The sequence below is a fragment of the Mobula hypostoma genome, chromosome 6 (assembly GCF_963921235.1).
Source record: "Mobula hypostoma chromosome 6, sMobHyp1.1, whole genome shotgun sequence".
In the NCBI taxonomy this organism is placed as follows: Eukaryota; Metazoa; Chordata; class Chondrichthyes; order Myliobatiformes; family Myliobatidae; genus Mobula; species Mobula hypostoma.
In genome coordinates, this window is record NC_086102.1 from 102,107,904 (window position 1) to 102,128,753 (window position 20,850).

Consider the following 20,850-nt stretch of genomic DNA (forward strand, 5'->3'; position numbering starts at 1 on the left):
TCAATGATGGAGGCAAATACACTAGTGAAATTTAAGAGACTACTAGACAGGTATATGGAGGAATTTAAGGTGGGGGGTTATTTGGGAGGCAGGGTTTAAGGGTTGGCACAACATTGTGGGCCGAAGGGCCTGTACTGTACTGTACTATTCTATGTTCAAGACTGTATAGAATCTGACATGCACTGCCTGACTGGGCAGTAGTTAGCATTACATTAATGCAGTGTCAGCAACCTTGGTTCAACTGTCCACACTGTCTCTGGGGAGTTTGTACTTGCTCCCTGTGACTGTGTGGGTTTCCCAGTTCTATGTTCTGTGCTTTGTTTCACCATGGGGGTCTCTACCACAAGACGGTGTATTTTAAGTTGAAGGAGGAGGTTTAAAGTGGATCTGAGGGGATCTCAGAGATACAAAAGACTCACTTTCAAGGATTCTGCAACTCATGTTCTGAATATTATTTATTGTTTTTCTTGTATTTGCATTTCGCACATTGGTTGTTTGCCTTGTGTGCTGTCTTTTATTGATTCTGCCGTGTTTCTTTGTATTTACTGTGAATGCCCTCAAGAAAATGAACCTCAGGGTTGGATATGGTGACGTACATTTACTTTGATAATAAATTAACTTTGAATTTTGATCAATGGACCTGTTTCTGTGTGGTATTGAACCTTTGACTCTACCATCGTGATTAACTTCATGTTGGCCCCAGCTCTGTTACCTCGACAGTAACCAAGCGCAGGAGAGATCCAGTAGGTTAGAATCGGCCAAATAATTGACCTACGGTATTCTAGAGGAGCGAGAATAGGCAGCAACCGCGTTTACATGAATTCATCCTTACATGATTTATAAAATAACCCTCCTCCCCCCGTAACGCGGGGGTTGCTTGTCTTGCAGAATTATCCGCGGCACCGGTTTAGAATAGTTTCCCAGGTTTCGGTGATCCGATTAAAACGTTAACATTCTGAGTGAGGCGGAAGTGCTTTGACTGGTGTTTGTGGGAGGTGGGAGGAAAATTGAAACTCTTAAGAGGACTTCGTTGATTCGCTGTTTGCGAACAGTTGGATCGGTTCCTGCCGTGACTTTAGGAATCAGGGTCTCGCCAGGAGAAGCCAGATTCACGCCAGTGGCTGTGACCGCTCTGGAAATGTCTTGGACCCACTCCCTGCGCTCTTTCTCGGTTCGGAACCGGCTGCTGCTCGGAATCCGTGTCATCTGCCCCTCTCTTCGGTACAAGTCGGGCGCCAGGTCGCCGGTGGATCTGGGTGCCGTGACCGAGCCACCCGTGCGGGATCAGAAGAACGTTCAGGACATTCCCAGTTACGGTTTACTCTCGAATACCTACTGGTACTTCATTAAGGGATTCTACGAGAAAACACACGAATTACAGGTAAGGTGTTGCTGACAGACTTCATTGGCCCGTCCCGTGAAGCTGACGCCCTCCCCAACCCCTGCCAGTGCCACGCTGTGGATGTTAATACTAGATGCAATTTCACACTAGAAACATAGAAAACCTACAGCACAATACAGGCCCTTCGGCCCACAAAGCTGTACCGAACATGTCCTTAGAAATTATCCAGGTTTACCCATAGCCCTCTGTTTTACTAAGCTCCGTGTAACTATCCAGGAGTCTCTTGAGACCCTATGGTATGCGCCTCCACCACCGCCACCAGCAGCCCATTCCACGCACTCAGCATTCTCTGCGTAAAGAACTTACCCCTGACGTCTCCTCTGTACCTACTTCCAAGCACCTTAAACCTGTGCCCTCTCGTGCTAGCCATTTCAGCCCTGGGAAAAAGCCTCTGACGATCCACACGATCAATGTCTCTCATTATCTTGTACACCTCTATCAAGTCAACTCTAATCCTCCGTTGCTCCAAGGTGAAAAGGCCGAGTTCACTCAACCTATTCTCATAAGGCATGCTCCCCAATCCAGGCAACATCCTTGTAAATCTCCTCTGCACCCTTTCTATGGCTTCAATATCCTTCCTGTAGTGAGGCGACCAGAACTGAGCACAGTACTCCAAGTGGGGTCTGTCCATTGTGACTGGCTTGCTGCTCTAGTCTCTCTACACCCATGACTCTTTGGCTAGGCACAGCTCAAGCGCCATTTGTAAATTTGCAAATTACACCACTGGAATTGGTAAAATCTGATATGGCAACAAGGAGGCATACAGGAGTGAGAAAGATTGGATGATTGAAACAAAGGTTCTGAACTTAAAGAGGGGTAACTTTGAAGGTATGAGACGTGAATTAGCTAAGATAGACTGGCAAATGACACTTAAAGGATTGACGGTGGATATGCAATGGCAAGCATTTAAAGGTTGCATGGATGAACTACAACAATTGTTCATCCCAGTTTGGCAAAAAAATAAATCAAGGAAGGTAGTGCACCCGTGGCTGACAAGAGAAATTAGGGATAGTATCAATTCCAAAGAAGAAGCATACAAATTAGCCAGAGAAAGTGGCTCACCTGAGGACTGGGAGAAATTCAGAGTTCAGCAGAGGAGGACAAAGGGCTTAATTAGGAAGGGGAAAAAAGATTGAGAGAAAACTGGCAGGGAACATAAAAATGGACTGTAAAAGCTTTTATAGATATGTAAAAAGGAAAAGACTGGTAAAGACAAATGTAGGTCCCCTACAGACAGAAACAGGTGAATTGATTATGGGGAGCAAGGACATGGCAGACCAATTGAATAATTACTTTGGTTCTGTCTTCACTAAGGAGGACAAATAATCTTCCAGAAATAGTAGGGGACAGAGGGTCCAGTGAGATGGAGGAACTGAGCAAAATACATGTTAGTAGGGAAGTGGTGTTAGGTAAATTGAAGGGATTGAAGACAGATAAATCCCCAGGGCCAGATGGTCTGCATCCTAGAGTGCTTAAGGAAGTAGCCCAAGAAATAGTGGATGCATTAGTGATAATTTTTCAAAACTCGTTAGATTCTGGACTAGTTCCTGAGGATTGGAGGGTGGCTAATGTAACTCCACTTTTTAAAAAAGGAGGGAGAGAGAAACCGGGGAATTATAGACCGGTTAGCCTAACGTCGGTGGTGGGGAAACTGCTGGAGTCAGTTATCAAGGATGTGATAACAGCACATTTGGAAAGCGATGAAATGATCAGACAAAGTCAGCATGGATTTGTGAAAGGAAAATCATGTCTGACGAATCTCATAGAATTTTTTGAGGATGTAACTAGTAGAGTGGATAGGGGAGAACCAGTGGATGTGGTATATTTGGATTTTCAAAAGGCTTTTGACAAGGTCCCACACAGGAGATTAGTGTACAAACTTAAAGCACACGGTATTGGGGGTAAGGTATTGGTGTGGGTGGAGAATTGGTTAGCAGACAGGAAGCAAAGAGTGGGAATAAACGGGACCTTTTCAGAATGGCAGGCGGTGACTAGTGGGGTACCGCAAGGCTCAGTGCTGGGACCCCAGTTGTTTACAATATATATTAATGACTTGGATGAGGGAATTAAATGCAGCATCTCCAAGTTTGCGGATGACACGAAGCTGGGTGGCAGTGTTAGCTGTGAGGAGGATGCTAAGAGGATGCAGGGTGACTTGGATAGGTTGGGTGAGTGGGCAAATTCATGGCAGATGCAATTTAATGTGGATAAATGTGAAGTTATCCACTTTGGTGGCAAAAATAGGAAAACAGATTATTATCTGAATGGTGGCTGATTAGGAAAAGGGGAGGTGCAATGAGACCTGGGTGTCATTATACACCAGTCATTGAAAGTGGGCATGCAGGTACAGCAGGCGGTGAAAAAGGCGAATGGTACGCTGGCATTTATAGCGAGAGGATTCGAGTACAGGAGCAGGGAGGTACTACTGCAGTTGTACAAGGCCTTGGTGAGACCACACCTGGAGTATTGTGTGCAGTTTTGGTCTCCTAATCTGAGGAAAGACATCCTTGCCATAGAGGGAGTACAAAGAAGGTTCACCAGATTGATTCCTGGGATGGCAGGACTTTCATATGAAGAAAGACTGGATGAACTGGGCTTGTACTCGTTGGAATTTAGAAGATTGAGGGGGGGATCTGATTGAAACGTATAAGATCCTAAAGGGATTGGACAGGCTAGATGCAGGAAGATTATTCCCAATGTTGGGGAAGTCCAGAACAAGGGGTCACAGTTTGAGGATAAAGGGGAAGCCTTTTAGGACCGAGATTAGGAAAAACTTCTTCACACAGAAAGTGGTGAATCTGTGGAATTCTCTGCCACAGGAAACTGTTGAGGCCAGTTCATTGGCTATATTTAAGAGGGAGTTAGATATGGCCCTTGTGGCTACGGGGGTCAGGGGGTATGGAGGGAAGGCTGGGGCGGGGTTCTGAGTTGGATGATCAGCCATGATCATAATAAATGGCGGTGCAGGCTCGAAAGGTCGAATGGCCTACTCCTGCACCTATTTTCTATGTTTCTATGATTGAGCGGTGTCAGAACAACAACCTTGCATTCAATGTCAGCATGGCCAAGCAATTAATTGTGGACTTCAGGGTGGGGAAGTTGGGAGATCAGATACCAGTCAGCAGTAGAAAGAAGAGCTGGCTAGGTGGATACAGGTTTGAAGGTTGTTTCTTGGAATGGTGGCCACTGGCTAGTGGTATACTGCAGCAACTGGTGTTGGAACCCTTGTAATTCATTATTTTCATAAGTGATATTCATGTAAATTCACAAGTTTGCAGATGAAGGATCAAGTCCGTAGCATTAAGTGGGAGTGAGAGCAGCCAGAGGTCGTGGTCCACTTTGGTACCAATGACATGCATAGAACGGGTGATGAAGTCCAGCAAAGTGAATTCAGGGAGTTAAGTGGTAAGTTGAAAGACAAGACCTCCAGGCTTGTGATCTCAGGATTGCTTCCCATGCCATGTACTCGTAAAGTCAGAAACAGGAAGATCATACAATTTAACAGTTGGCTAAGGATTAGTGCAGGAGGATGGCTTCAGATTTTTGGATCACTGGACTCTCTTCCAGGGAAGGTGGGACCTGTACAGAAGAAACTGTTTACAGTGAACTGGAGGGGGACTAATATCCTAGCAGGAAGGTTTGTTGATGCTGCATAGTGGGGTTTGAAATAGAGTTGCAGGGGGATGGGAACCAGAGTGCCAGAACAGTTAGTGGAGAGATTGTACAGACAATGCTGGTAAGACCTCAGACAAAGTCGGGAATCAAAACATTGAGCATGCTGCGGCTAGTGTCCTGAGCTGCATATACTTCAATGCAAGAAGCATCGTAAACAAGGCAGATAAGCTCAGGATATGGATCAACACATGGAATTACGATATTGCAGCCATTAGTGATACTTGTTTGCAGGAGGGGTAGGACTGACAGCTCAATATTCTGGGGTTCTGTTGTTTTAGATGTGACAGAGTGGGAGAGATTAAATGGGGTGGTGTTACTCATCAAGGAAAATGTCACGCCAGTGCTCCGTCAGGACAGACTGGAGAACTCGACTAGTGAGGTGTTAAGGTTGGAACTGAGAAAAATGGGAGAAATAAGAAAGGCATACACCTGTCTCGAAGGACAATGGATGATAATCATCATCACAAGCCTGGGTGGAAGGTACGGAGATCCTGAGATGCCCAGTTGTCAAGACCTCGCACCCCACCCCACCCCCCAACCTCAACAGTACAATCCAAAGGAAAGCTTATGAAGCAATATGTTTGGCACTAGTTTGGCTGCAGGAGCTGCCAGAAGGATGTTCAATGATGTCCAGCTGCCTGAGGGTCTCCATTCTGGATTTGCTATCTACATTACTCCTGTAGCCTTCGTCTCTCCCGAGGCTGCCTGCAAGGTAGTGGGGCCATTTACTCGTTGCTGGGGATCTGGTTCACAAGCACCAGGGCATGTCCACACACCGGTGGGCCTGTATGCTACACGTGTAGGGGCCAGACCTCAAATAAGAAAGATATGATCATGTTAATGGGGCATATTTCAGACCACCCAACAGTGCTAGGATTTAGGGAAACAAATTTGAAAAGAGATTGCAGACTGTTGCAAGAACCACAAGGTTGTTATAGGAGGTGATCTTAACTTTCCAGATATTTACTTGAATTTCTTACTATCAAAGGACTGGAAGGGATAGAGTTTGTCAAATGTGTTCAGGTAAGTTTTCTTCATCAGTACGTACAAGAGAGCATGTGATACTGGATCTGCTATTAGGAAATGCGGAAGGGCAGGTGACAGAAGTTTGTGTAGGGGAACACTTTGTATCAAGTGACCACAATGCCATTAGTTTCATATGCAAAATGATAGGTCTGGTCCATGGGCTGAGATTATAAATTGGAGTAAGGCCAGTTTTGATGGTAACAGAAATGACCTGGCAAGTGTGGATTAGGACAGGCTGTTTTCTGGTAAAGGTGTACTTAGAAAGTGGAAACCTTCAAAAATTATATTTTGAGAGTACAAAGCTTGTATGTGCCTGTCAGAATAAAAGGTAGGATAACAAGTGTAGGGAACCTTGCTTTTCATGTGATATTGAGAACCTGGTGAAGAGAAAGAAGGAGGTGCATAGCAGGTATAGGCAAGTAGGAATGAATAAGGTGCTTATGGAGGACAAGAAATGTAAGGGAAGACTTAAGAAAGAAATCAGGAGAGCTAAAAGAAGACATGAAGTTGTTCTAGCAGACAAGGTGAAGGAGAATCCTAAAGAATTTTGTGGATATGTTAACTGCCAAAGCATTGCAAGAGACAAAATTGGCCCTCTGGAAGATCAGAATGGTAATCTATGTGTGGAGATGAAACAGATGGGGGAGATCTGAAATGAATTCTTTGCATCTGTATTTACTCAGGAAATGACACAAAGCATATAGAAGTGAGGCAAAGCTGCATCAACTTCATGGACCCTGTACAGATTACAGAGGAAGAGGTGTTTGCTGTCCTGAGGCAGATCAGGGTGGATAAATCCCCAGGGTCTGACAAGATGTTCCCTCAGACTCTACTGGAGGCAAGTGCAGAATTTGCCAATGTCCTAGCAGAGATGTTCGAAACATCCTTAGCGATAGTAGAGGTACCAGAGGATTGGAGGATAGCCAATGTCGTTCCACTGCTGAAAAAAAGGCTCTAAACATAAATTAGGAAATTATGGGCCAGTGAGTCTGACATCAGTTGTAGGAAAGTTATTGGAAGGTATTCTAAGGGACCAGATATGAGTATTTGGATAGACATCGACTGATTGAGGATAGTCATCATGGCTTCATGTGTGGTAGGTTATGTCTAACCAATCTTGTAGAGTTTTTCAAGGAAGTTACCAGAAAGTGGATGAAGGGAAGGCAGTGGATGTTATCTACATGGACTTCAGTAAGGCATTTGACAAGGACCCGTGTGGGAGGCTGGTCTAAAAAATTCAGTTGCTCGGCATTCAGGATGAGGTACAGGTTTCCCCCGCCATCTGAAGGTAGAGCGTTCCTATGAAACGGTTCGTAAGCTGAAATGTCATAAAGTGAAGAAGCAATTACCATTTATTTATATGGGAAAATTTTGTGAGCATTCGCAGACCCAAAAATAACCTACCAAATCATGCCAAATAACACATAAAACCTAAAATAACAGTAACATATAGTAAAAGCAGGAACGATATGATAAATACACAGCCTATATAAAGTAGAAATACTTCTCTACAACGATTGCCTGCACAGTTCTCCATAGCGAAAATCTGACGCAAGTGCTCTTGGCAGAAAATCTCACGCAAGTGCTGTTGGCAAAATCACGTTCTCCAGTAACCTTTAAACTATGAAGCTGCCAAATCTACCAAATAACACGTAAAAATACACAGCCTATATAAAGTAGAAATAATGTATGTACAGTGTAGTATCACTTATGGGAATCGGGACAGCGCCAAGCACACTGATGATGGTGTGTTAGACTGAGTCGTTGAAGGTTGGGTGGTGCAGTGGCCCCCACCCTCCAGGCTGCCAACAGATATTGAACCACGAAGCACACAGGGGTAGCCGGGAGGCACTCAGCACATCTTTAAGAAAAAAGCTGAAATAAACATGCTAATTAATTAGGTGCTGCCCGGCACGTAAATGTTGGCGCAGATCAGAGGCGATTGCTGATTGCATCGGCACCGATCTGGGCCGACAATTACGTGCTAGGCGGTGCCTAATTAATTAGCATGTTTATTTCGGCTTTTTTCTTAAAGATGTGCTGTGTGCGTCCCGGCTACCATTGCATTTTCGCGAATCAGTAGCTCTCTGTGGCCTGGGTGCTGGGGTGATGGGACACTGGGGTGTCATCTCGTTGTCTGTTGCCATTACAGCAGGTGGCTCATCTTCTTCTACCTCTGCCCGCCTTGATGTCGAAGGTTGAGGTTCGTCGTCTGCTGTGGCTGATGTGGAAGGCTTGCTTGACTGCTGAGCCTCGCGCATTTTTCTATCACACAGTTCTTTAATAAGGGCTGAAACCATCCTGCAAATATCCCCTAAACTGACGTACCCTTTCAAAATTAACGTCGTACTTTATCATTACTCATTCAGTTTCGATTGTTATCCTTTTTTCTTCCAATTGCATCAGCTCTTCATCTGTCAGTTCTTGGTGATGGGATGCCAAAACCTCTTCAACATCATCTTCTCTAGGAACAGGTGCAGTCGACGTCAGGACGAAGGGTCTCGGCCTGAAACGTCGACTGCACCTGTTCCTAGAGATGCTGCTTGGCCTGCTGCGTTCACCAGCAACTTTGGTGTATGTTGCTTGAATTTCCAGCATCTGCAGAATTCCTGTTGTCAACATCATCTTCGTCAGCTTCCACAAGCCAAACTCACGTTGTCCTTACTTCGTTCACCACGATCGAAACGCTTAATTATGTCTAGTTTTACGCTAAGTGTAACACCCTTACGAGCTCTTTCGGGCTTTTCCGATACCATAGAACTCATCTTGCAAACGGCTGCTCACAGGCATGTGTTAAAGCAAAGCAGTTCCCAATCCGGGGGAGAGCGGCTGCTCGGGGAACGGTCTGCCTTTTATCGCGCGCTGAATTTTTTTTCGTAACAGTGAAAACACCTTCTGAAAGCGAAAACAGGGTAGGTCTTTCGTAACAGTGAGGTTTTGTAAAGCAAACGTTTGAAAAGTGGGGGACACCTGTAGTAAATTGGATTAGACATTGGCTTTGATGGAGAAGCCAGAGAGTGGTAGTAGATGGTTGGCTCTCTGACTGGAGGCCTGGGACTAGTGGAGTGCAGCAGGGACTGCTGTTGGGTCCTTTGTTGCTTGTCATCTATATCAATGATCCGGATGTCAATGTGGTTGTCTGGGTCAGCAAGTTTGCAGATGACACAAAGATTGGGGGTTTGGTGGACAGTGAGGAAGACTATCATGGCTTGCAGAAGGATCTGCATCAGCTGGAAAAATGGGCTGAAAAATGCTTGATGGATTTTAATGCGGACCAAGTGTGACGTTTTGCATTTCAGTAGGACCAGCCAGGGTAGGGTTTACACAGTGAATGGTAGGACACTGAGGAGTGTGGTAGAACAAAGGGACCTGGGAATACAGGTACATAATTCGTGGCATCACAGGTAGATGGGGCCATAAAGAAAGCTTTTTGGCATATTGGCCTTTATAAATCAAAGTATTGAGTACAGGAGATAGGATGTTATGTTGAAGATGTACAAGACATTGGTGAGGCCTAATTTGGAGTATTGTGTGCAGTTTTGGTCACATACCTATAGGAAAGATGTAAACAAAGTTGAAAGAGTACAGAGAAAATTTGCAAGGATGTTGCAGGGACTGGAGGACCTGAGTTATAAGGAAAGATTGAATAGGTTAGAGCTGTATTCTTTAGAATGCAGAAGATTAAGAGGAGATTTGATAGAGGTGTACAAAATTGAGGGTAAATGCTGTTACGTACCCCGTAACTGGGTTGCCAAACCAGCAGAAATGGACCACTTAGTTGGAGTCTGGATTACTGGAACTAAGAAAGTTTTATTAAAGAAATAAGTAACAGAGTACTCTAATCGTAAGAATATAAATACAACAAGTTAGCAATGATAAAACACACATGTACACAGAACTAGGGTAATAGGAATCAAATAAGCTCTATCGCAATTTAGGGGTAAAATGATCAGTCTCAAGTGACGCAGAGTTCAGTTCAGCTTACTACAGTTCACAATAATCGCTGTTGTGCCATTGGAGAGAGAGAGAGGTTGATATGCAAATCTGATTCAGACAGACCTTTGTTCTTCGCAGTTAGCTTTCGGGCGAACCCTTTTAATGTCTTCTGTGGTCACCGACTGTGACTCCTCCGTTCCAGATATGACTGTTCTTCCACGGTGAACCCGGTACCCAGGCAAGGGCAGACACACACACCAGGTTCCCGCCAATCGTACCTTTTCACCCTGTGCGTCTATGGTCGGTTCCCGCGACCAGACCTCCAAAACTCTCATCAACTTGTGGGGGCACACCGCTCTTCCAGGGTCTCGTTATCTCATGATCTCGTGGTGTGCATCTTGCCTTAGCGAACCTGTTCTTTTTATCCCCCTGCTGGGGTATCGCCTGTCTATCAAACTTCAAACAGTTCAGGTTCAAAGCAATCGGTCTGTCAATACTCGGACTGGTGTCTCTTTCCATTATCTCTCTCTCCTCTCTCATTAACATTTTGAATGTTTCTCCGGATCCATTGAGTGCTCCTATAATATTCCATCTTCACCCCGTTATTTCTTCCACCTCCCTTCCTAGCTTCCTATTTCATCCCACTCTCACCCTCATATTCAGCCACCTCCTCCCTCTATTACCTGCCAGATGTATCCCTTCCCTCCCCTCCACCCTTTTTATTCTGGCTTCTTCTTTCTAGTCCTGATGAAGAGTTTCAGTCTGAAACATTCCCTTTCATAGATGCTGTGTGAGCTGCTGAATTCCTCCAGCACCTTGTGTGCATATGACATGCTGTGTCTTATTTGAAACCAGTTTAGCCAGGTCAGCTGAATTCTGGCCTCAGGCTGTCCTTTCACAAATCTGCTATTTCTACCTAAACAATAAACAGCTTCCTATTTGGAAAATGAGGTCAGGACCGGAAACTGAACAGAGCACTAAACGGAGAGGTAAAGGGAGAAGGAAGTCAGTACAGGTCCTCCCTGTGCCCATTCCCCTCAGCAACAGCTCTACCTCTGTGGATACTGCTGAGGGGCATGACCTATCTGGGCATACAGCGGCAGCCAGACCAATAGCACTGTGGTCAGCTCTGAGCCTCAGAAGGGTAGGTGAAGTCAGGCGAGGCAATAGTCATGAGGGACTCGATAGTTAGGGGGACACATAGGAGATTCTGCAGCAGCAAGAGACACCAGGATCATGTGTTGCCTCCCAGCTGCTAGGGTCCAGGAGGTCTGTAGGGGTCTGTTCTGAGAAACCCTCCTCTTTGTGAGTTTTAGAAACCAAGGAAGTTGAAGGGTGAGTTTGTAAGTTTGCTGATGACACAAAGGTTGAGGGTGTTGTGGATAGTATGGAGGGTTGCAGAGGTTACAATGGGACATCGATAGGATGCAAAACTGGGCTGAGAAATGGCAGATGGAGTTCAACCCAAATAAGTGTGAAGTGGTTCATTTCAGTAGGTCAAATTTAAAGGCAGAATATAATATTAATGGTAAGATTCTTGGCAGTGTGGAGGATCAGCGAGATGTTGGGGTCTGTGCCCATAGGAAACTCAAAGCTGCTGCGCAGGTTGACAGTGTTGTTAAGAAGGCATATGGTGTGTTGGCCTTCATCAACCAAGGGACTGAGTTCAAGAGTCATGAGGTAATGTTGCAGCTATATAAGACCTTAGTTAGACCCCACAGAGTACCGTGTTCAGTTCTGGTTACCTCACTACAGAAAGGATGTGGAAAGTATAGAAAGGGTGCAGGGGAGATTTACAAGGATGTTACCTGGATTGGGGAGCATGCCTTATGAGAATAGGTTGAATGAACTTGGCCTTTTCTCCTTGGAATGGTGGAGGATGAGAGGTGACCTGACAGAGGTGTATAATATGAGAGGCATTGATTTTGTGGATACACAGAGGCTTTTTCCCAGGGCTGAAATGGCTAACATGAGGGGGCATAGTTTTAAGGTGCTTGGAAAGAGGAACAGAGGAGATATCAGGGGTAAGTTTTTTACGCAGAGAGTGGTGGATGTGTGGAATACACTGCCGGTGACGGTGGTAGAGGTGGATATGATAAAGTCTTTTAAGAAACTCTTAGATAGGTATATGGAGCTTCGAAAAATAGAGGGCTATGTGGTAGGGAAATTCTAGGCAGTTTCTAGAGTAGGTTACATGGTCAGTACAATATTGTGGACTGAAGGGCCTGTGATGTGCTGTAGATTTCTGTTTCTATGTTAAACAGTTCACAAAGCAGTGGCCACAAGAACAGTCTCACAAAATAGGAAGCTCCATTCCTTTGACCATTTGGCAAGAACAAAGGCATTTGGTTTGTCTGCTTTGCACAGTCCTTGGCTCAATCCATTTGGCTATTCCGCAGATTTTAATTCTTTCTGGCCAACAAGTGCAAGATTGTTATTGCTACACCACTCAACCATCTGACCCATCTCACTCCTGTATGCCTCCTTGTTGCCATCTGAGATTCTACTAACAACAATGGTATTATTGAAAAGTTTATACATGGTGTTTGAGCACACCACCATGAGTGTAGAGAATGAGGGGTGATAGATAGTACATATAGAGAGGTAGTTACACTCAAGATGCAAGTCTCAGGAAAATGGGTGACAGTCAGGAAGGCAAAAGGGGTTAAGTAGCCAGTGCAGAGAACCCCTGTGGACATTCCCCTCAACAACAGGTGTATCACTTTGGATAGTGTTGGGGAGGGATGGCCTAGCAGAGGAAAGTTACAGTGGTCGGGTCTCTGGCGCTGAGTCTGGCTCTGTGGCTCAGAAGGGAAGTGGAGAGAAGAGCTAAGGTGTGGTGATAAGGGATTCATTGGCTAGGAGAACAGAAAGGAGGATTTGTGGATTCCCAGATGGTATGTTGCCTCCCGGGTGCCAGGGTCTGGGACATCTCTGAATGAATCCTCAGTGTTCTTAAGTGGGAAGTCATGGTCCATGTGGGTACTAGTGACAAGGTTCTACGAAGGGAGCTTAGGGAGTTAGATGCTAAGTTAAAGGGTAGAACCTCCAGGGTTGTGATCTCAGGATTGCTAATCATGCTACATGCTAGTGGGGCCAGAACTAGGAAGATTATACAGTTTAACGAAGGAGTTGATGCAGGAGTGAAGGCATAGAAATTTTGGATCATTGGGCTCTCTTCCAGGAAAGGTGGGACCTGTACAGAAGGGACAGTTTGCATCTGAACTACTGGAGGGGACTAATATCCTAGCAGGAAAGTTTGATAATGGTGCATGGTGAGGTTTAAACTAAAGTTACAGGAGGACGGGAACCACAGTGCCAGAACATTTAGTGGAGAGTTGTGGAGAAGATGTCAGTAAGACCTCAGACGAAGTCAAGAATCAAAAGATTTGAGCATGGTGTGATTAATGTCCTGAGCTGCATATATTTCAATGCAAGAAGTATCGTAGGAAAGGCGGATGAGTTCAGGGTATGGATCAACACCTGGCAGCTCTATATTCTGGGGTTCTGTTGTTTTAGATGTGACAGAGTGGGAGGGATTTAAGAAGGACAGGTGACATTACTAGTCATAGGAAGTGTCACAGCAGTGCTCCATCAGGACAGACTGGAGAACTCAGCTCGTGAGGAGTTATGGGTGGAACTGAGAAATAAGAAAGATATGACCACATTAATGGGGCTATATTACAGACCACCCAACAGTTGGGGGGATTTAGACGAACAAATTTGTAGAGAGATTGCAGACTGTTAAAAGAAACATGGGGTTGTTATAGTAGGTGATTTTAAGTTTCCACATATTGCCTGGGCTCCCATACTATCAAAGGACTAGATGAGGTATTGCTTGTCAAATGTGTTCAGGAAAGTTTCTGTAAACAGGTGACCATTAATATCATTTTTTATTGTTAAAGTGCACTTATGTATTCACCTTGGTAATGCTAAAATAGCTGCCTGTGCCTTTAAGAGAAAACGGTGATGCCATTTTGCATGGGTGGAGTAGAATGAAGAGTTTCCACGTTTAGAAAGGTGACATTCGAATGCTTTTCCCAGGTTTGGTGAGGAAAGATTTTTGTGAGTAAGTTGATTAGCATTGGATAGCGTGATTGCGAAGTTCCTTAATCAGCCTGCTAGTGTGAACGAGGACAAAGCATTTCAAGGTCTAGCCTATATGTGTTTGGAAGTTAAGCACGTATGTGCCAAATAATTGTCACTACCGTACTGGTTTTGTATATTTTGGTTTAGTTATTTTCCTACTGCATACGTTACAAGGATGTCGTCCGAAGCTAAAATGAGATTGTAATGACGGGAACTTTTAAAAATTTATTTTCTTGTTTTTGTTGTGACACCCTCTTTCTGCAATAAAACAACTAAAACAGATAAAGGAATTTAAGACCCGGAAAAGTATTTGTTGTCTTGCATGTGTATTTTTCTCCAAGCTACATTTCCTTAATCAGTACTTAGAAGTCCCAATGTGAGAGTGCGTGATACTTGATTTGCCATTAGGAAATGAGACAGGGCAGATGACAGAAGTTCGTGAAAGGGAACACTTTGCATCTAGTGACCACAATGCCATTAGTTTTGAAGTAAATATGAGAAAGATAGATCTGGTCTGCGGGCTGAGATTGTAAATTGAAAAATGCTAATTTTGATATCAGAAATGATCTGGCAAATGTGAATTGGAACAGGCTGTTTTCTGGCAAAGATATATTTAGTAAGTGGGAAGCCTTCAAAAGTGAAATTTTGGGAGTACAAAACTTGTATGTGCCTGTCAAGATAAAAAGATAAAGTTATTGGATGTAGGAAAAGATTTAGGGAACCTTGGTTTTCAAGAGATATTGAGGTCGTGGTCAAGAAAAAAAAAGAGGTGCATAGCAGGTATAGGTGGGTAGGAACAAATGAGGTGCTTATGGAGTATAAGAAATGCAAGAGAACACTCAAGAAAGAAATCAGGAGGGCTAAAAGAAGGCATGAATTGCCTTAGCTGACAAGAAGGAGAATCCTAAAGGATTCTATAGATATAGATATGTTAAGAACAAGGGATCAAATTGGTTCTCTGGAAGATCAGAATGGTAATCTATATATGGAGCCAGAAAAGATAGTGGAGATCTTAAATCATTTTTTTGCATCTGTACACTCTGCGTCTGTTCCCTGAGTACAGAAGTGAGGCAAAGTGGCTTCGACCTCATGGACACCATACAGATTATAAAGGAGGAGGTGTTTGCTGTCAGGGGGCAAATCAAGGTGGATATTTTAGAGTGATTTTTGTGTCTAGGTCATTTACATTCAGCAAATGGCTTTGGGCACAGTCTTCTGTTCCTTGATAATGTATTGTGAATTCAGTTTGGGACAATGCATTCCTAAAAGCTGTGGATCCCAGTCCAGACGCTGCTGGCGTCTGTGGGATGGATATGAATCAGAAGGTGTGAAATTTGCATGTAGTTTCAAAAGAAAGCATTGCCTATACTTTGTAAATATGGAATTGTCTTTGTGTTTAGCAAATAAATATCGAGCCCCACATTGGGCCAGCAGACCTTTCCACTGAAAGTATCTCTGTATGATGCCTGCTGTACCTTGTTTTGTTGAATAAAGAAGCTGCTTTGTATCTACCAGTAATTTTCATCGATGAGGACTTCTGCCTGTAGCTCAATGGAGTAACACATAAATTTTGTGGCTGCCTTTAATTCCCCCTTTCCCCAGTCTAAACCTTGAATTGTTCAACTTTTATTTTTTGGATCTTAGAGGGTAATAGTGGTCATTATGTCGTATCCTTTAAGAAGTGGAAAACAGCTTTTTGAACCCAGTAATGGAAAGGGAAAAACTTCGAAAGAAAAATCAGGAGATATGCCTGTCTGGGCTGAGCGTTTGGAACGTGCGTTGATGGGTCTCAATAACAAAATGGACAATAACACTTCTGAGTTGAAGTCGTTCCGACAGAGTTTACAGACTATTGAGGAAAATATTCTTTCCTTGAATACTGACTTTAAAGAATCGAAACGTCAGATTGAGGATATTTCAACCCGATTGGAACAGGCTCAACGCAAAATTGTCGATTTAGAGGCAAAGTCTTGTCGGAATAACATTCGTATTCTGGGTCTTCAGGAAGGCTCCGAAAATGGGAATTTATTGGATTATTTTGCCAATCTGTTTCAATCTCTGTTCCCGGATATTCTATCTCAGCCTCCCGATATTGAAAGAGCTCACGGAATTTTCACTTTGTCAGATAAAGCTCGACCAATTTTAGTCAACTTTCTTCGCTTTAAAGTTAAAGACCAAATCATAAAATGTGCAAGAAAACAAAGTTTTTAAATTTAACGGTTCCGAGATCAGTTTTTATGAAGATTATCCATGGGAAGTTATGGAACAATGGATCAAATTCATATCGGTCATGAAGATCGCTCACGAAAAAAGACTTTTTCCATCCCTGAGATATCCAGCGAGACTGAAGTTATTTCCTAAAGATTCTACCCCTCGTGTCTTCTTGGATCCCCAAGTGGCATTGGATTTTGTCAATTCTATTGTGGAATCGGCTGATGTATGAAGGATATTAGAGTTTCTGAATAATTTTCTGAAAGAAAACAGGTTTTGAAGATTTCGGTATGCTGAAGATATCTTTTGATCGATGGATTACTTAAAGAAGAGGTGATCTTCTTGGTTTGACTAAAGAATGACTTTTTTGGAAGACTGTTTAGTATACGGAGTGAATTAATACAGTGGATAGATTGTGAACTGGTTTGATTATCTGTTTCTATTTTTCTTTTTCTTTATTAAGTGATAGTTTGCTTGCAGTTTATATAGATTTTTTTCTTATTTTATGGAGTGTTTAGTAATAGATAATTAGCTTTAATTCTTTTGTTAAATAAGATAGTAAGTTAAAGAGTAACGGCGCTGCTTTTCTCTCTTTAGAGATTAAACTGTTTGGGTTAATAGTATTGTTTTGGCATCTTTGGAGACTGTCTTCGCATTCCTTTAGCTTATTTTCAATGATTAAGTATAAACATTTCTTTCTTTGCTGGGCTTTCTTATCTTAAGGTTACGTATTTTCTTTGTGAGCGGGAGGGGAGAATTGGGAGAAAAATCTTTTAATCATTATTTAAATTGAGCGGCACGCGGAATTCCGTTCTTATGTCTCTTGGGGATGCGTTCCGGCTTTTTCTCTCTTTTGCCGGATTTCCTCCTTTGGGGATGGTGGGAGGTTTGGGGGTATTTTTGTATTTTGGGGGTTATTGTGGGATTTTTTTCCACACACACTTCCTGTATTTTTCTCCATTATGGAGTTCCGGAGCATGCGCATTTTCTATTTGGTTATGTTCATCACCGCCATCTTTGATTAGCCCGCAATGGTATGCGTGTATTGTCGTGTTTAAGAATGATATCCAATGGTACTTAAACAGGTAAACGTTATTAGCTGGAATGTATGTGGCTGGAATCACCCTATTAAGCGAAGGAAGACACTTAATCGATTCCAGCCCGATATAATTTTTGCTCAAGAAACGCATATCAGAACGGGCGATCAAAATAGATTTTTTAAAACATGGAAGGGCCTTCAATACTATACTACTTGTCAAAATAAAACAAAGGGAGTATCTATTTTTATTAAATCTAATATTTTTATTCAAGAAGACATTGTTTCAGATAATAATGGTAGATTTTTAATTATTAAAGGAACAATTTGTAATAGAAAAATTGTCCTGGTTAATCTATACGGACCTAATGTAGATGATCCTTATTAAAAAATGTATTTGGTTTATTACCAGACTTAAATGAATATATGCTGCTGATTGGAGGTGACTGCAACTGTTGTTTAAACCCTTTGATTGACAAAAGTTCATCCAATCAGCAGCTTCTGAGTCGTTCGGCAACACTTACTAATCCTTGTTAATTGATTATGGTTTGATAGAAATCTGGAAAAATTTACATCCTAATGACAGAGATTATTCTTTTTATTCACATGTTCATAATAAATATTCGAGAATTGATTATTTTATAGCTGATATCCGATTTTTGTCCAAAGTCCAGAAATGTGAATATGATGCTATTGCAGTCTCGGACCATGTGCCTTTAAGCTTCACTTCTGACTTAAATGATGTTAGTACTTTAAACTTGCCTTGGCGCTTTCCAGAAAATTTATTACAAAGTTCGGACTTTGTTAAATTTATAGAGATTCAGATAAAATATTTCTTTCTTTTTAATAATACGGGAGATGTCTCGAAATTGATTATATGGGATACACTCAAAGCATATTTGCAAGGCCAGATAATCTTATTTGGCTAAACTCAAGAAACAGACAAAGATAGAGTTAGATAGAATTTCCAAACTAATTAAAGATCTGAATAATACTTATGCAGTTTCCCCTAATGTTGATTTATTTAAACAAAGGGTTGAACTTCAATCACAATATAATTTACTATTAACTTATCCTATTGAAAGAAATTTGCTTAAATTAAAAAGTCAATTTTATATGTTTGGAGATAGAAGTAACAAGCTATTAGCATCTCAACTTAAAGCAGTTAGAGCTAAAAGACAAATTTTAAAAATTCGTAAGGGAGATGGTAGTTTAGCTTGTAATTATGAAGATATTAATAACATTTTTCAAGATTATTGAAGTGAACTCTATAAATCTCAGTTTCCAGCTGACCCTTCTAATATGTATGCCTTTTTATAAAAGATTGATTTTCTTAGAATATCTGTTGAAGATCAGCAAATTCTTGATGCTCCTTTTACTGAAAGAGAAATTCAGAAAGCTATTCTTTCAATGCAGTCTGGTAAAGCTCCTGGATTGGATAGTTTTACTGTAGGATTTTATAAAAAAATTTGAACGTTTGCTTACTCCTTATATGTTGGAAATGCTTAAAGATTCTTTTCTATTAGGAGAGTTACCTTTCACATTTTATGAAGCTTCTATTTCTTTAATTCTTAAGAAAGATAAAGACCCTACGGATTGTGCTTCATATAGACCTATCTCGTTATTAAATGTGGATGCCAAAATTCTTTCAAAAATAATGGCTAATTGGATGGAGAATATACTAGCTAAAATTATTTCTCAGGATCAAACGGGTTTTATAAAAGGCCGTTATTCTTTTTCTAATACTCGGAGATTCTTAAATATTATATACTCATCCCTCTCTAAGACTCCTCAATGTGTTGTTTCTCCAGATGCTGAAAAGGCATTTGATAGAGTTGAATGGAAATATCTATTTAAAGTTTTAGAGAAATTTAGCTTTGGTACTAATTTTAATAAATGGATTAGATTGATATATAAAAGCTCTGTTGCCACTGTTATCACTAATAACTGTAGATCCCCCTTTTTCCAACTTTCCCGGGGTATGAGACAAGGATGTCCGTTAAGTCCTCTGTTATTTAACTTGATGTTGGAACCCTTGGCTATTGCACTTCGTGAAGCTAAAAATATTCAAGGAATTTCTATAAATGGGACTATTCATAAGATCTCCCTTTATGCGGATGATCTTTTGGTTTTTGTTTCAAATCCTGAAGAATATTCCTAGCTTATTGAAATTATTAAATGAATTTGGATTGTTTTCAGGATATAAATTAAACTGCATAAAAGTGAATTAATTCCTTTAAATGATTCCGCTTCTATATATGATGACATTCCTCTAAAAGTTAGGAATTAAATATTTAGGTATTATCATCACTAAAAATTATGGAGACCTTTATAGAGCTAATTTAATTCCCTTAGTGGATTTTATGAAGCAATTTTTTTCTAGATGGAATCCACTTAACACTTTCGTTAGTAGGTCTGTTACGTACCCCGTAACTGGGTTGCCAAACCAGCAGAAATGGACCACTTAGTTGGAGTCTGGATTACTGGAACTAAGAAAGTTTTATTAAAGAAATAAGCAATGCAGTACTCTAATAGTAAGGATATAAATGCAACAGGTTAGCAATGAATAAACACGCATGTACACAGAACTAAAATAATAGGATCAATCAAGCTCTATCGCAGTCTAGGGGTAAAATGGTTCAGTCATAAATGACAGGGTTCAGTCCAGTTTCAGTTCACAGTAATTGCCGTCGTGCAGTTGGGGAGAGAGAGAGAATGAATATGCAAATCGAATTCTAAACAGACCTTTGATATTCCTCGCAGTTAGCTTTCGGGCGAGCCCTTTGTAATGTCTTCTGAGGTCACCGACTGTGACTCCTCCGTTCCAGATATGATCATTCTTCTGCGGTGAACCCGGCACCCAGGCAAGGGTGGACACACACACCGGGTTCCCGCCCGACCGCACTATTCCACCCTGTGCGTCTATGGCTGGTCCCGCGACCAGACCTCCAAAACTCTCACCAACTTGTGGGGGCACACTGCTTCCAGGGTCTCGTTACCTCGTGGTGTCGTGTGTATCCTTTGCCTTAGCGAACCTGTCCCTTTTATCCCCCTGCTGGGGTATTGCCTGTCCATCAAACTTCAAACAGTTCAGGTTTCAAAGCAACCGGTCTCTGACAAGGAACTGTGTCTCCTTTCGGTAATCTTTCTCGTCTCTCTCTTATTAGCATTTTGAATGTTCCCCCATTGTCCTCTTATCGGCATCAATCTTCTGATAACTGGGTCTTTTGTCACAGGTTGAATTCATGCAGTTAAAATGATGATTTTATCAAAATTTTTATATGTATTTCAAAACATTCCTATTTTTCTAACTAAAGTTTTTTGATCAGGTTGACTCTATTATTTCATCTTTTGCTTGGAATAATAAAAGACCAAGAATTGGAAAATGCCATTTACAAAAATTAAAAAAACGATGGAGGTCTTACTTTGCCTAATTTAAGAATGTATTATTGGGCGGTTAATATACGTTATGCGT

General features: G+C 42.0%; 1 protein-coding gene across 1 annotated transcript in view; it reads left to right on the forward strand.

Annotated features, from left to right (window-relative positions):
* Positions 1 to 656: 656 nt before the first annotated feature.
* Positions 657 to 20,850, forward strand: part of LOC134348734 (sterol 26-hydroxylase, mitochondrial) — a 47,965-nt gene continuing 27,771 nt past the window's right edge. Inside the window, exon 1 of the mRNA XM_063052537.1 lies at positions 657 to 1,381. Coding sequence (XP_062908607.1) covers positions 1,139 to 1,381 — 243 coding nt within the window. The 5' untranslated portion in view covers positions 657 to 1,138. The remainder of the gene's footprint in view (positions 1,382 to 20,850) is intronic.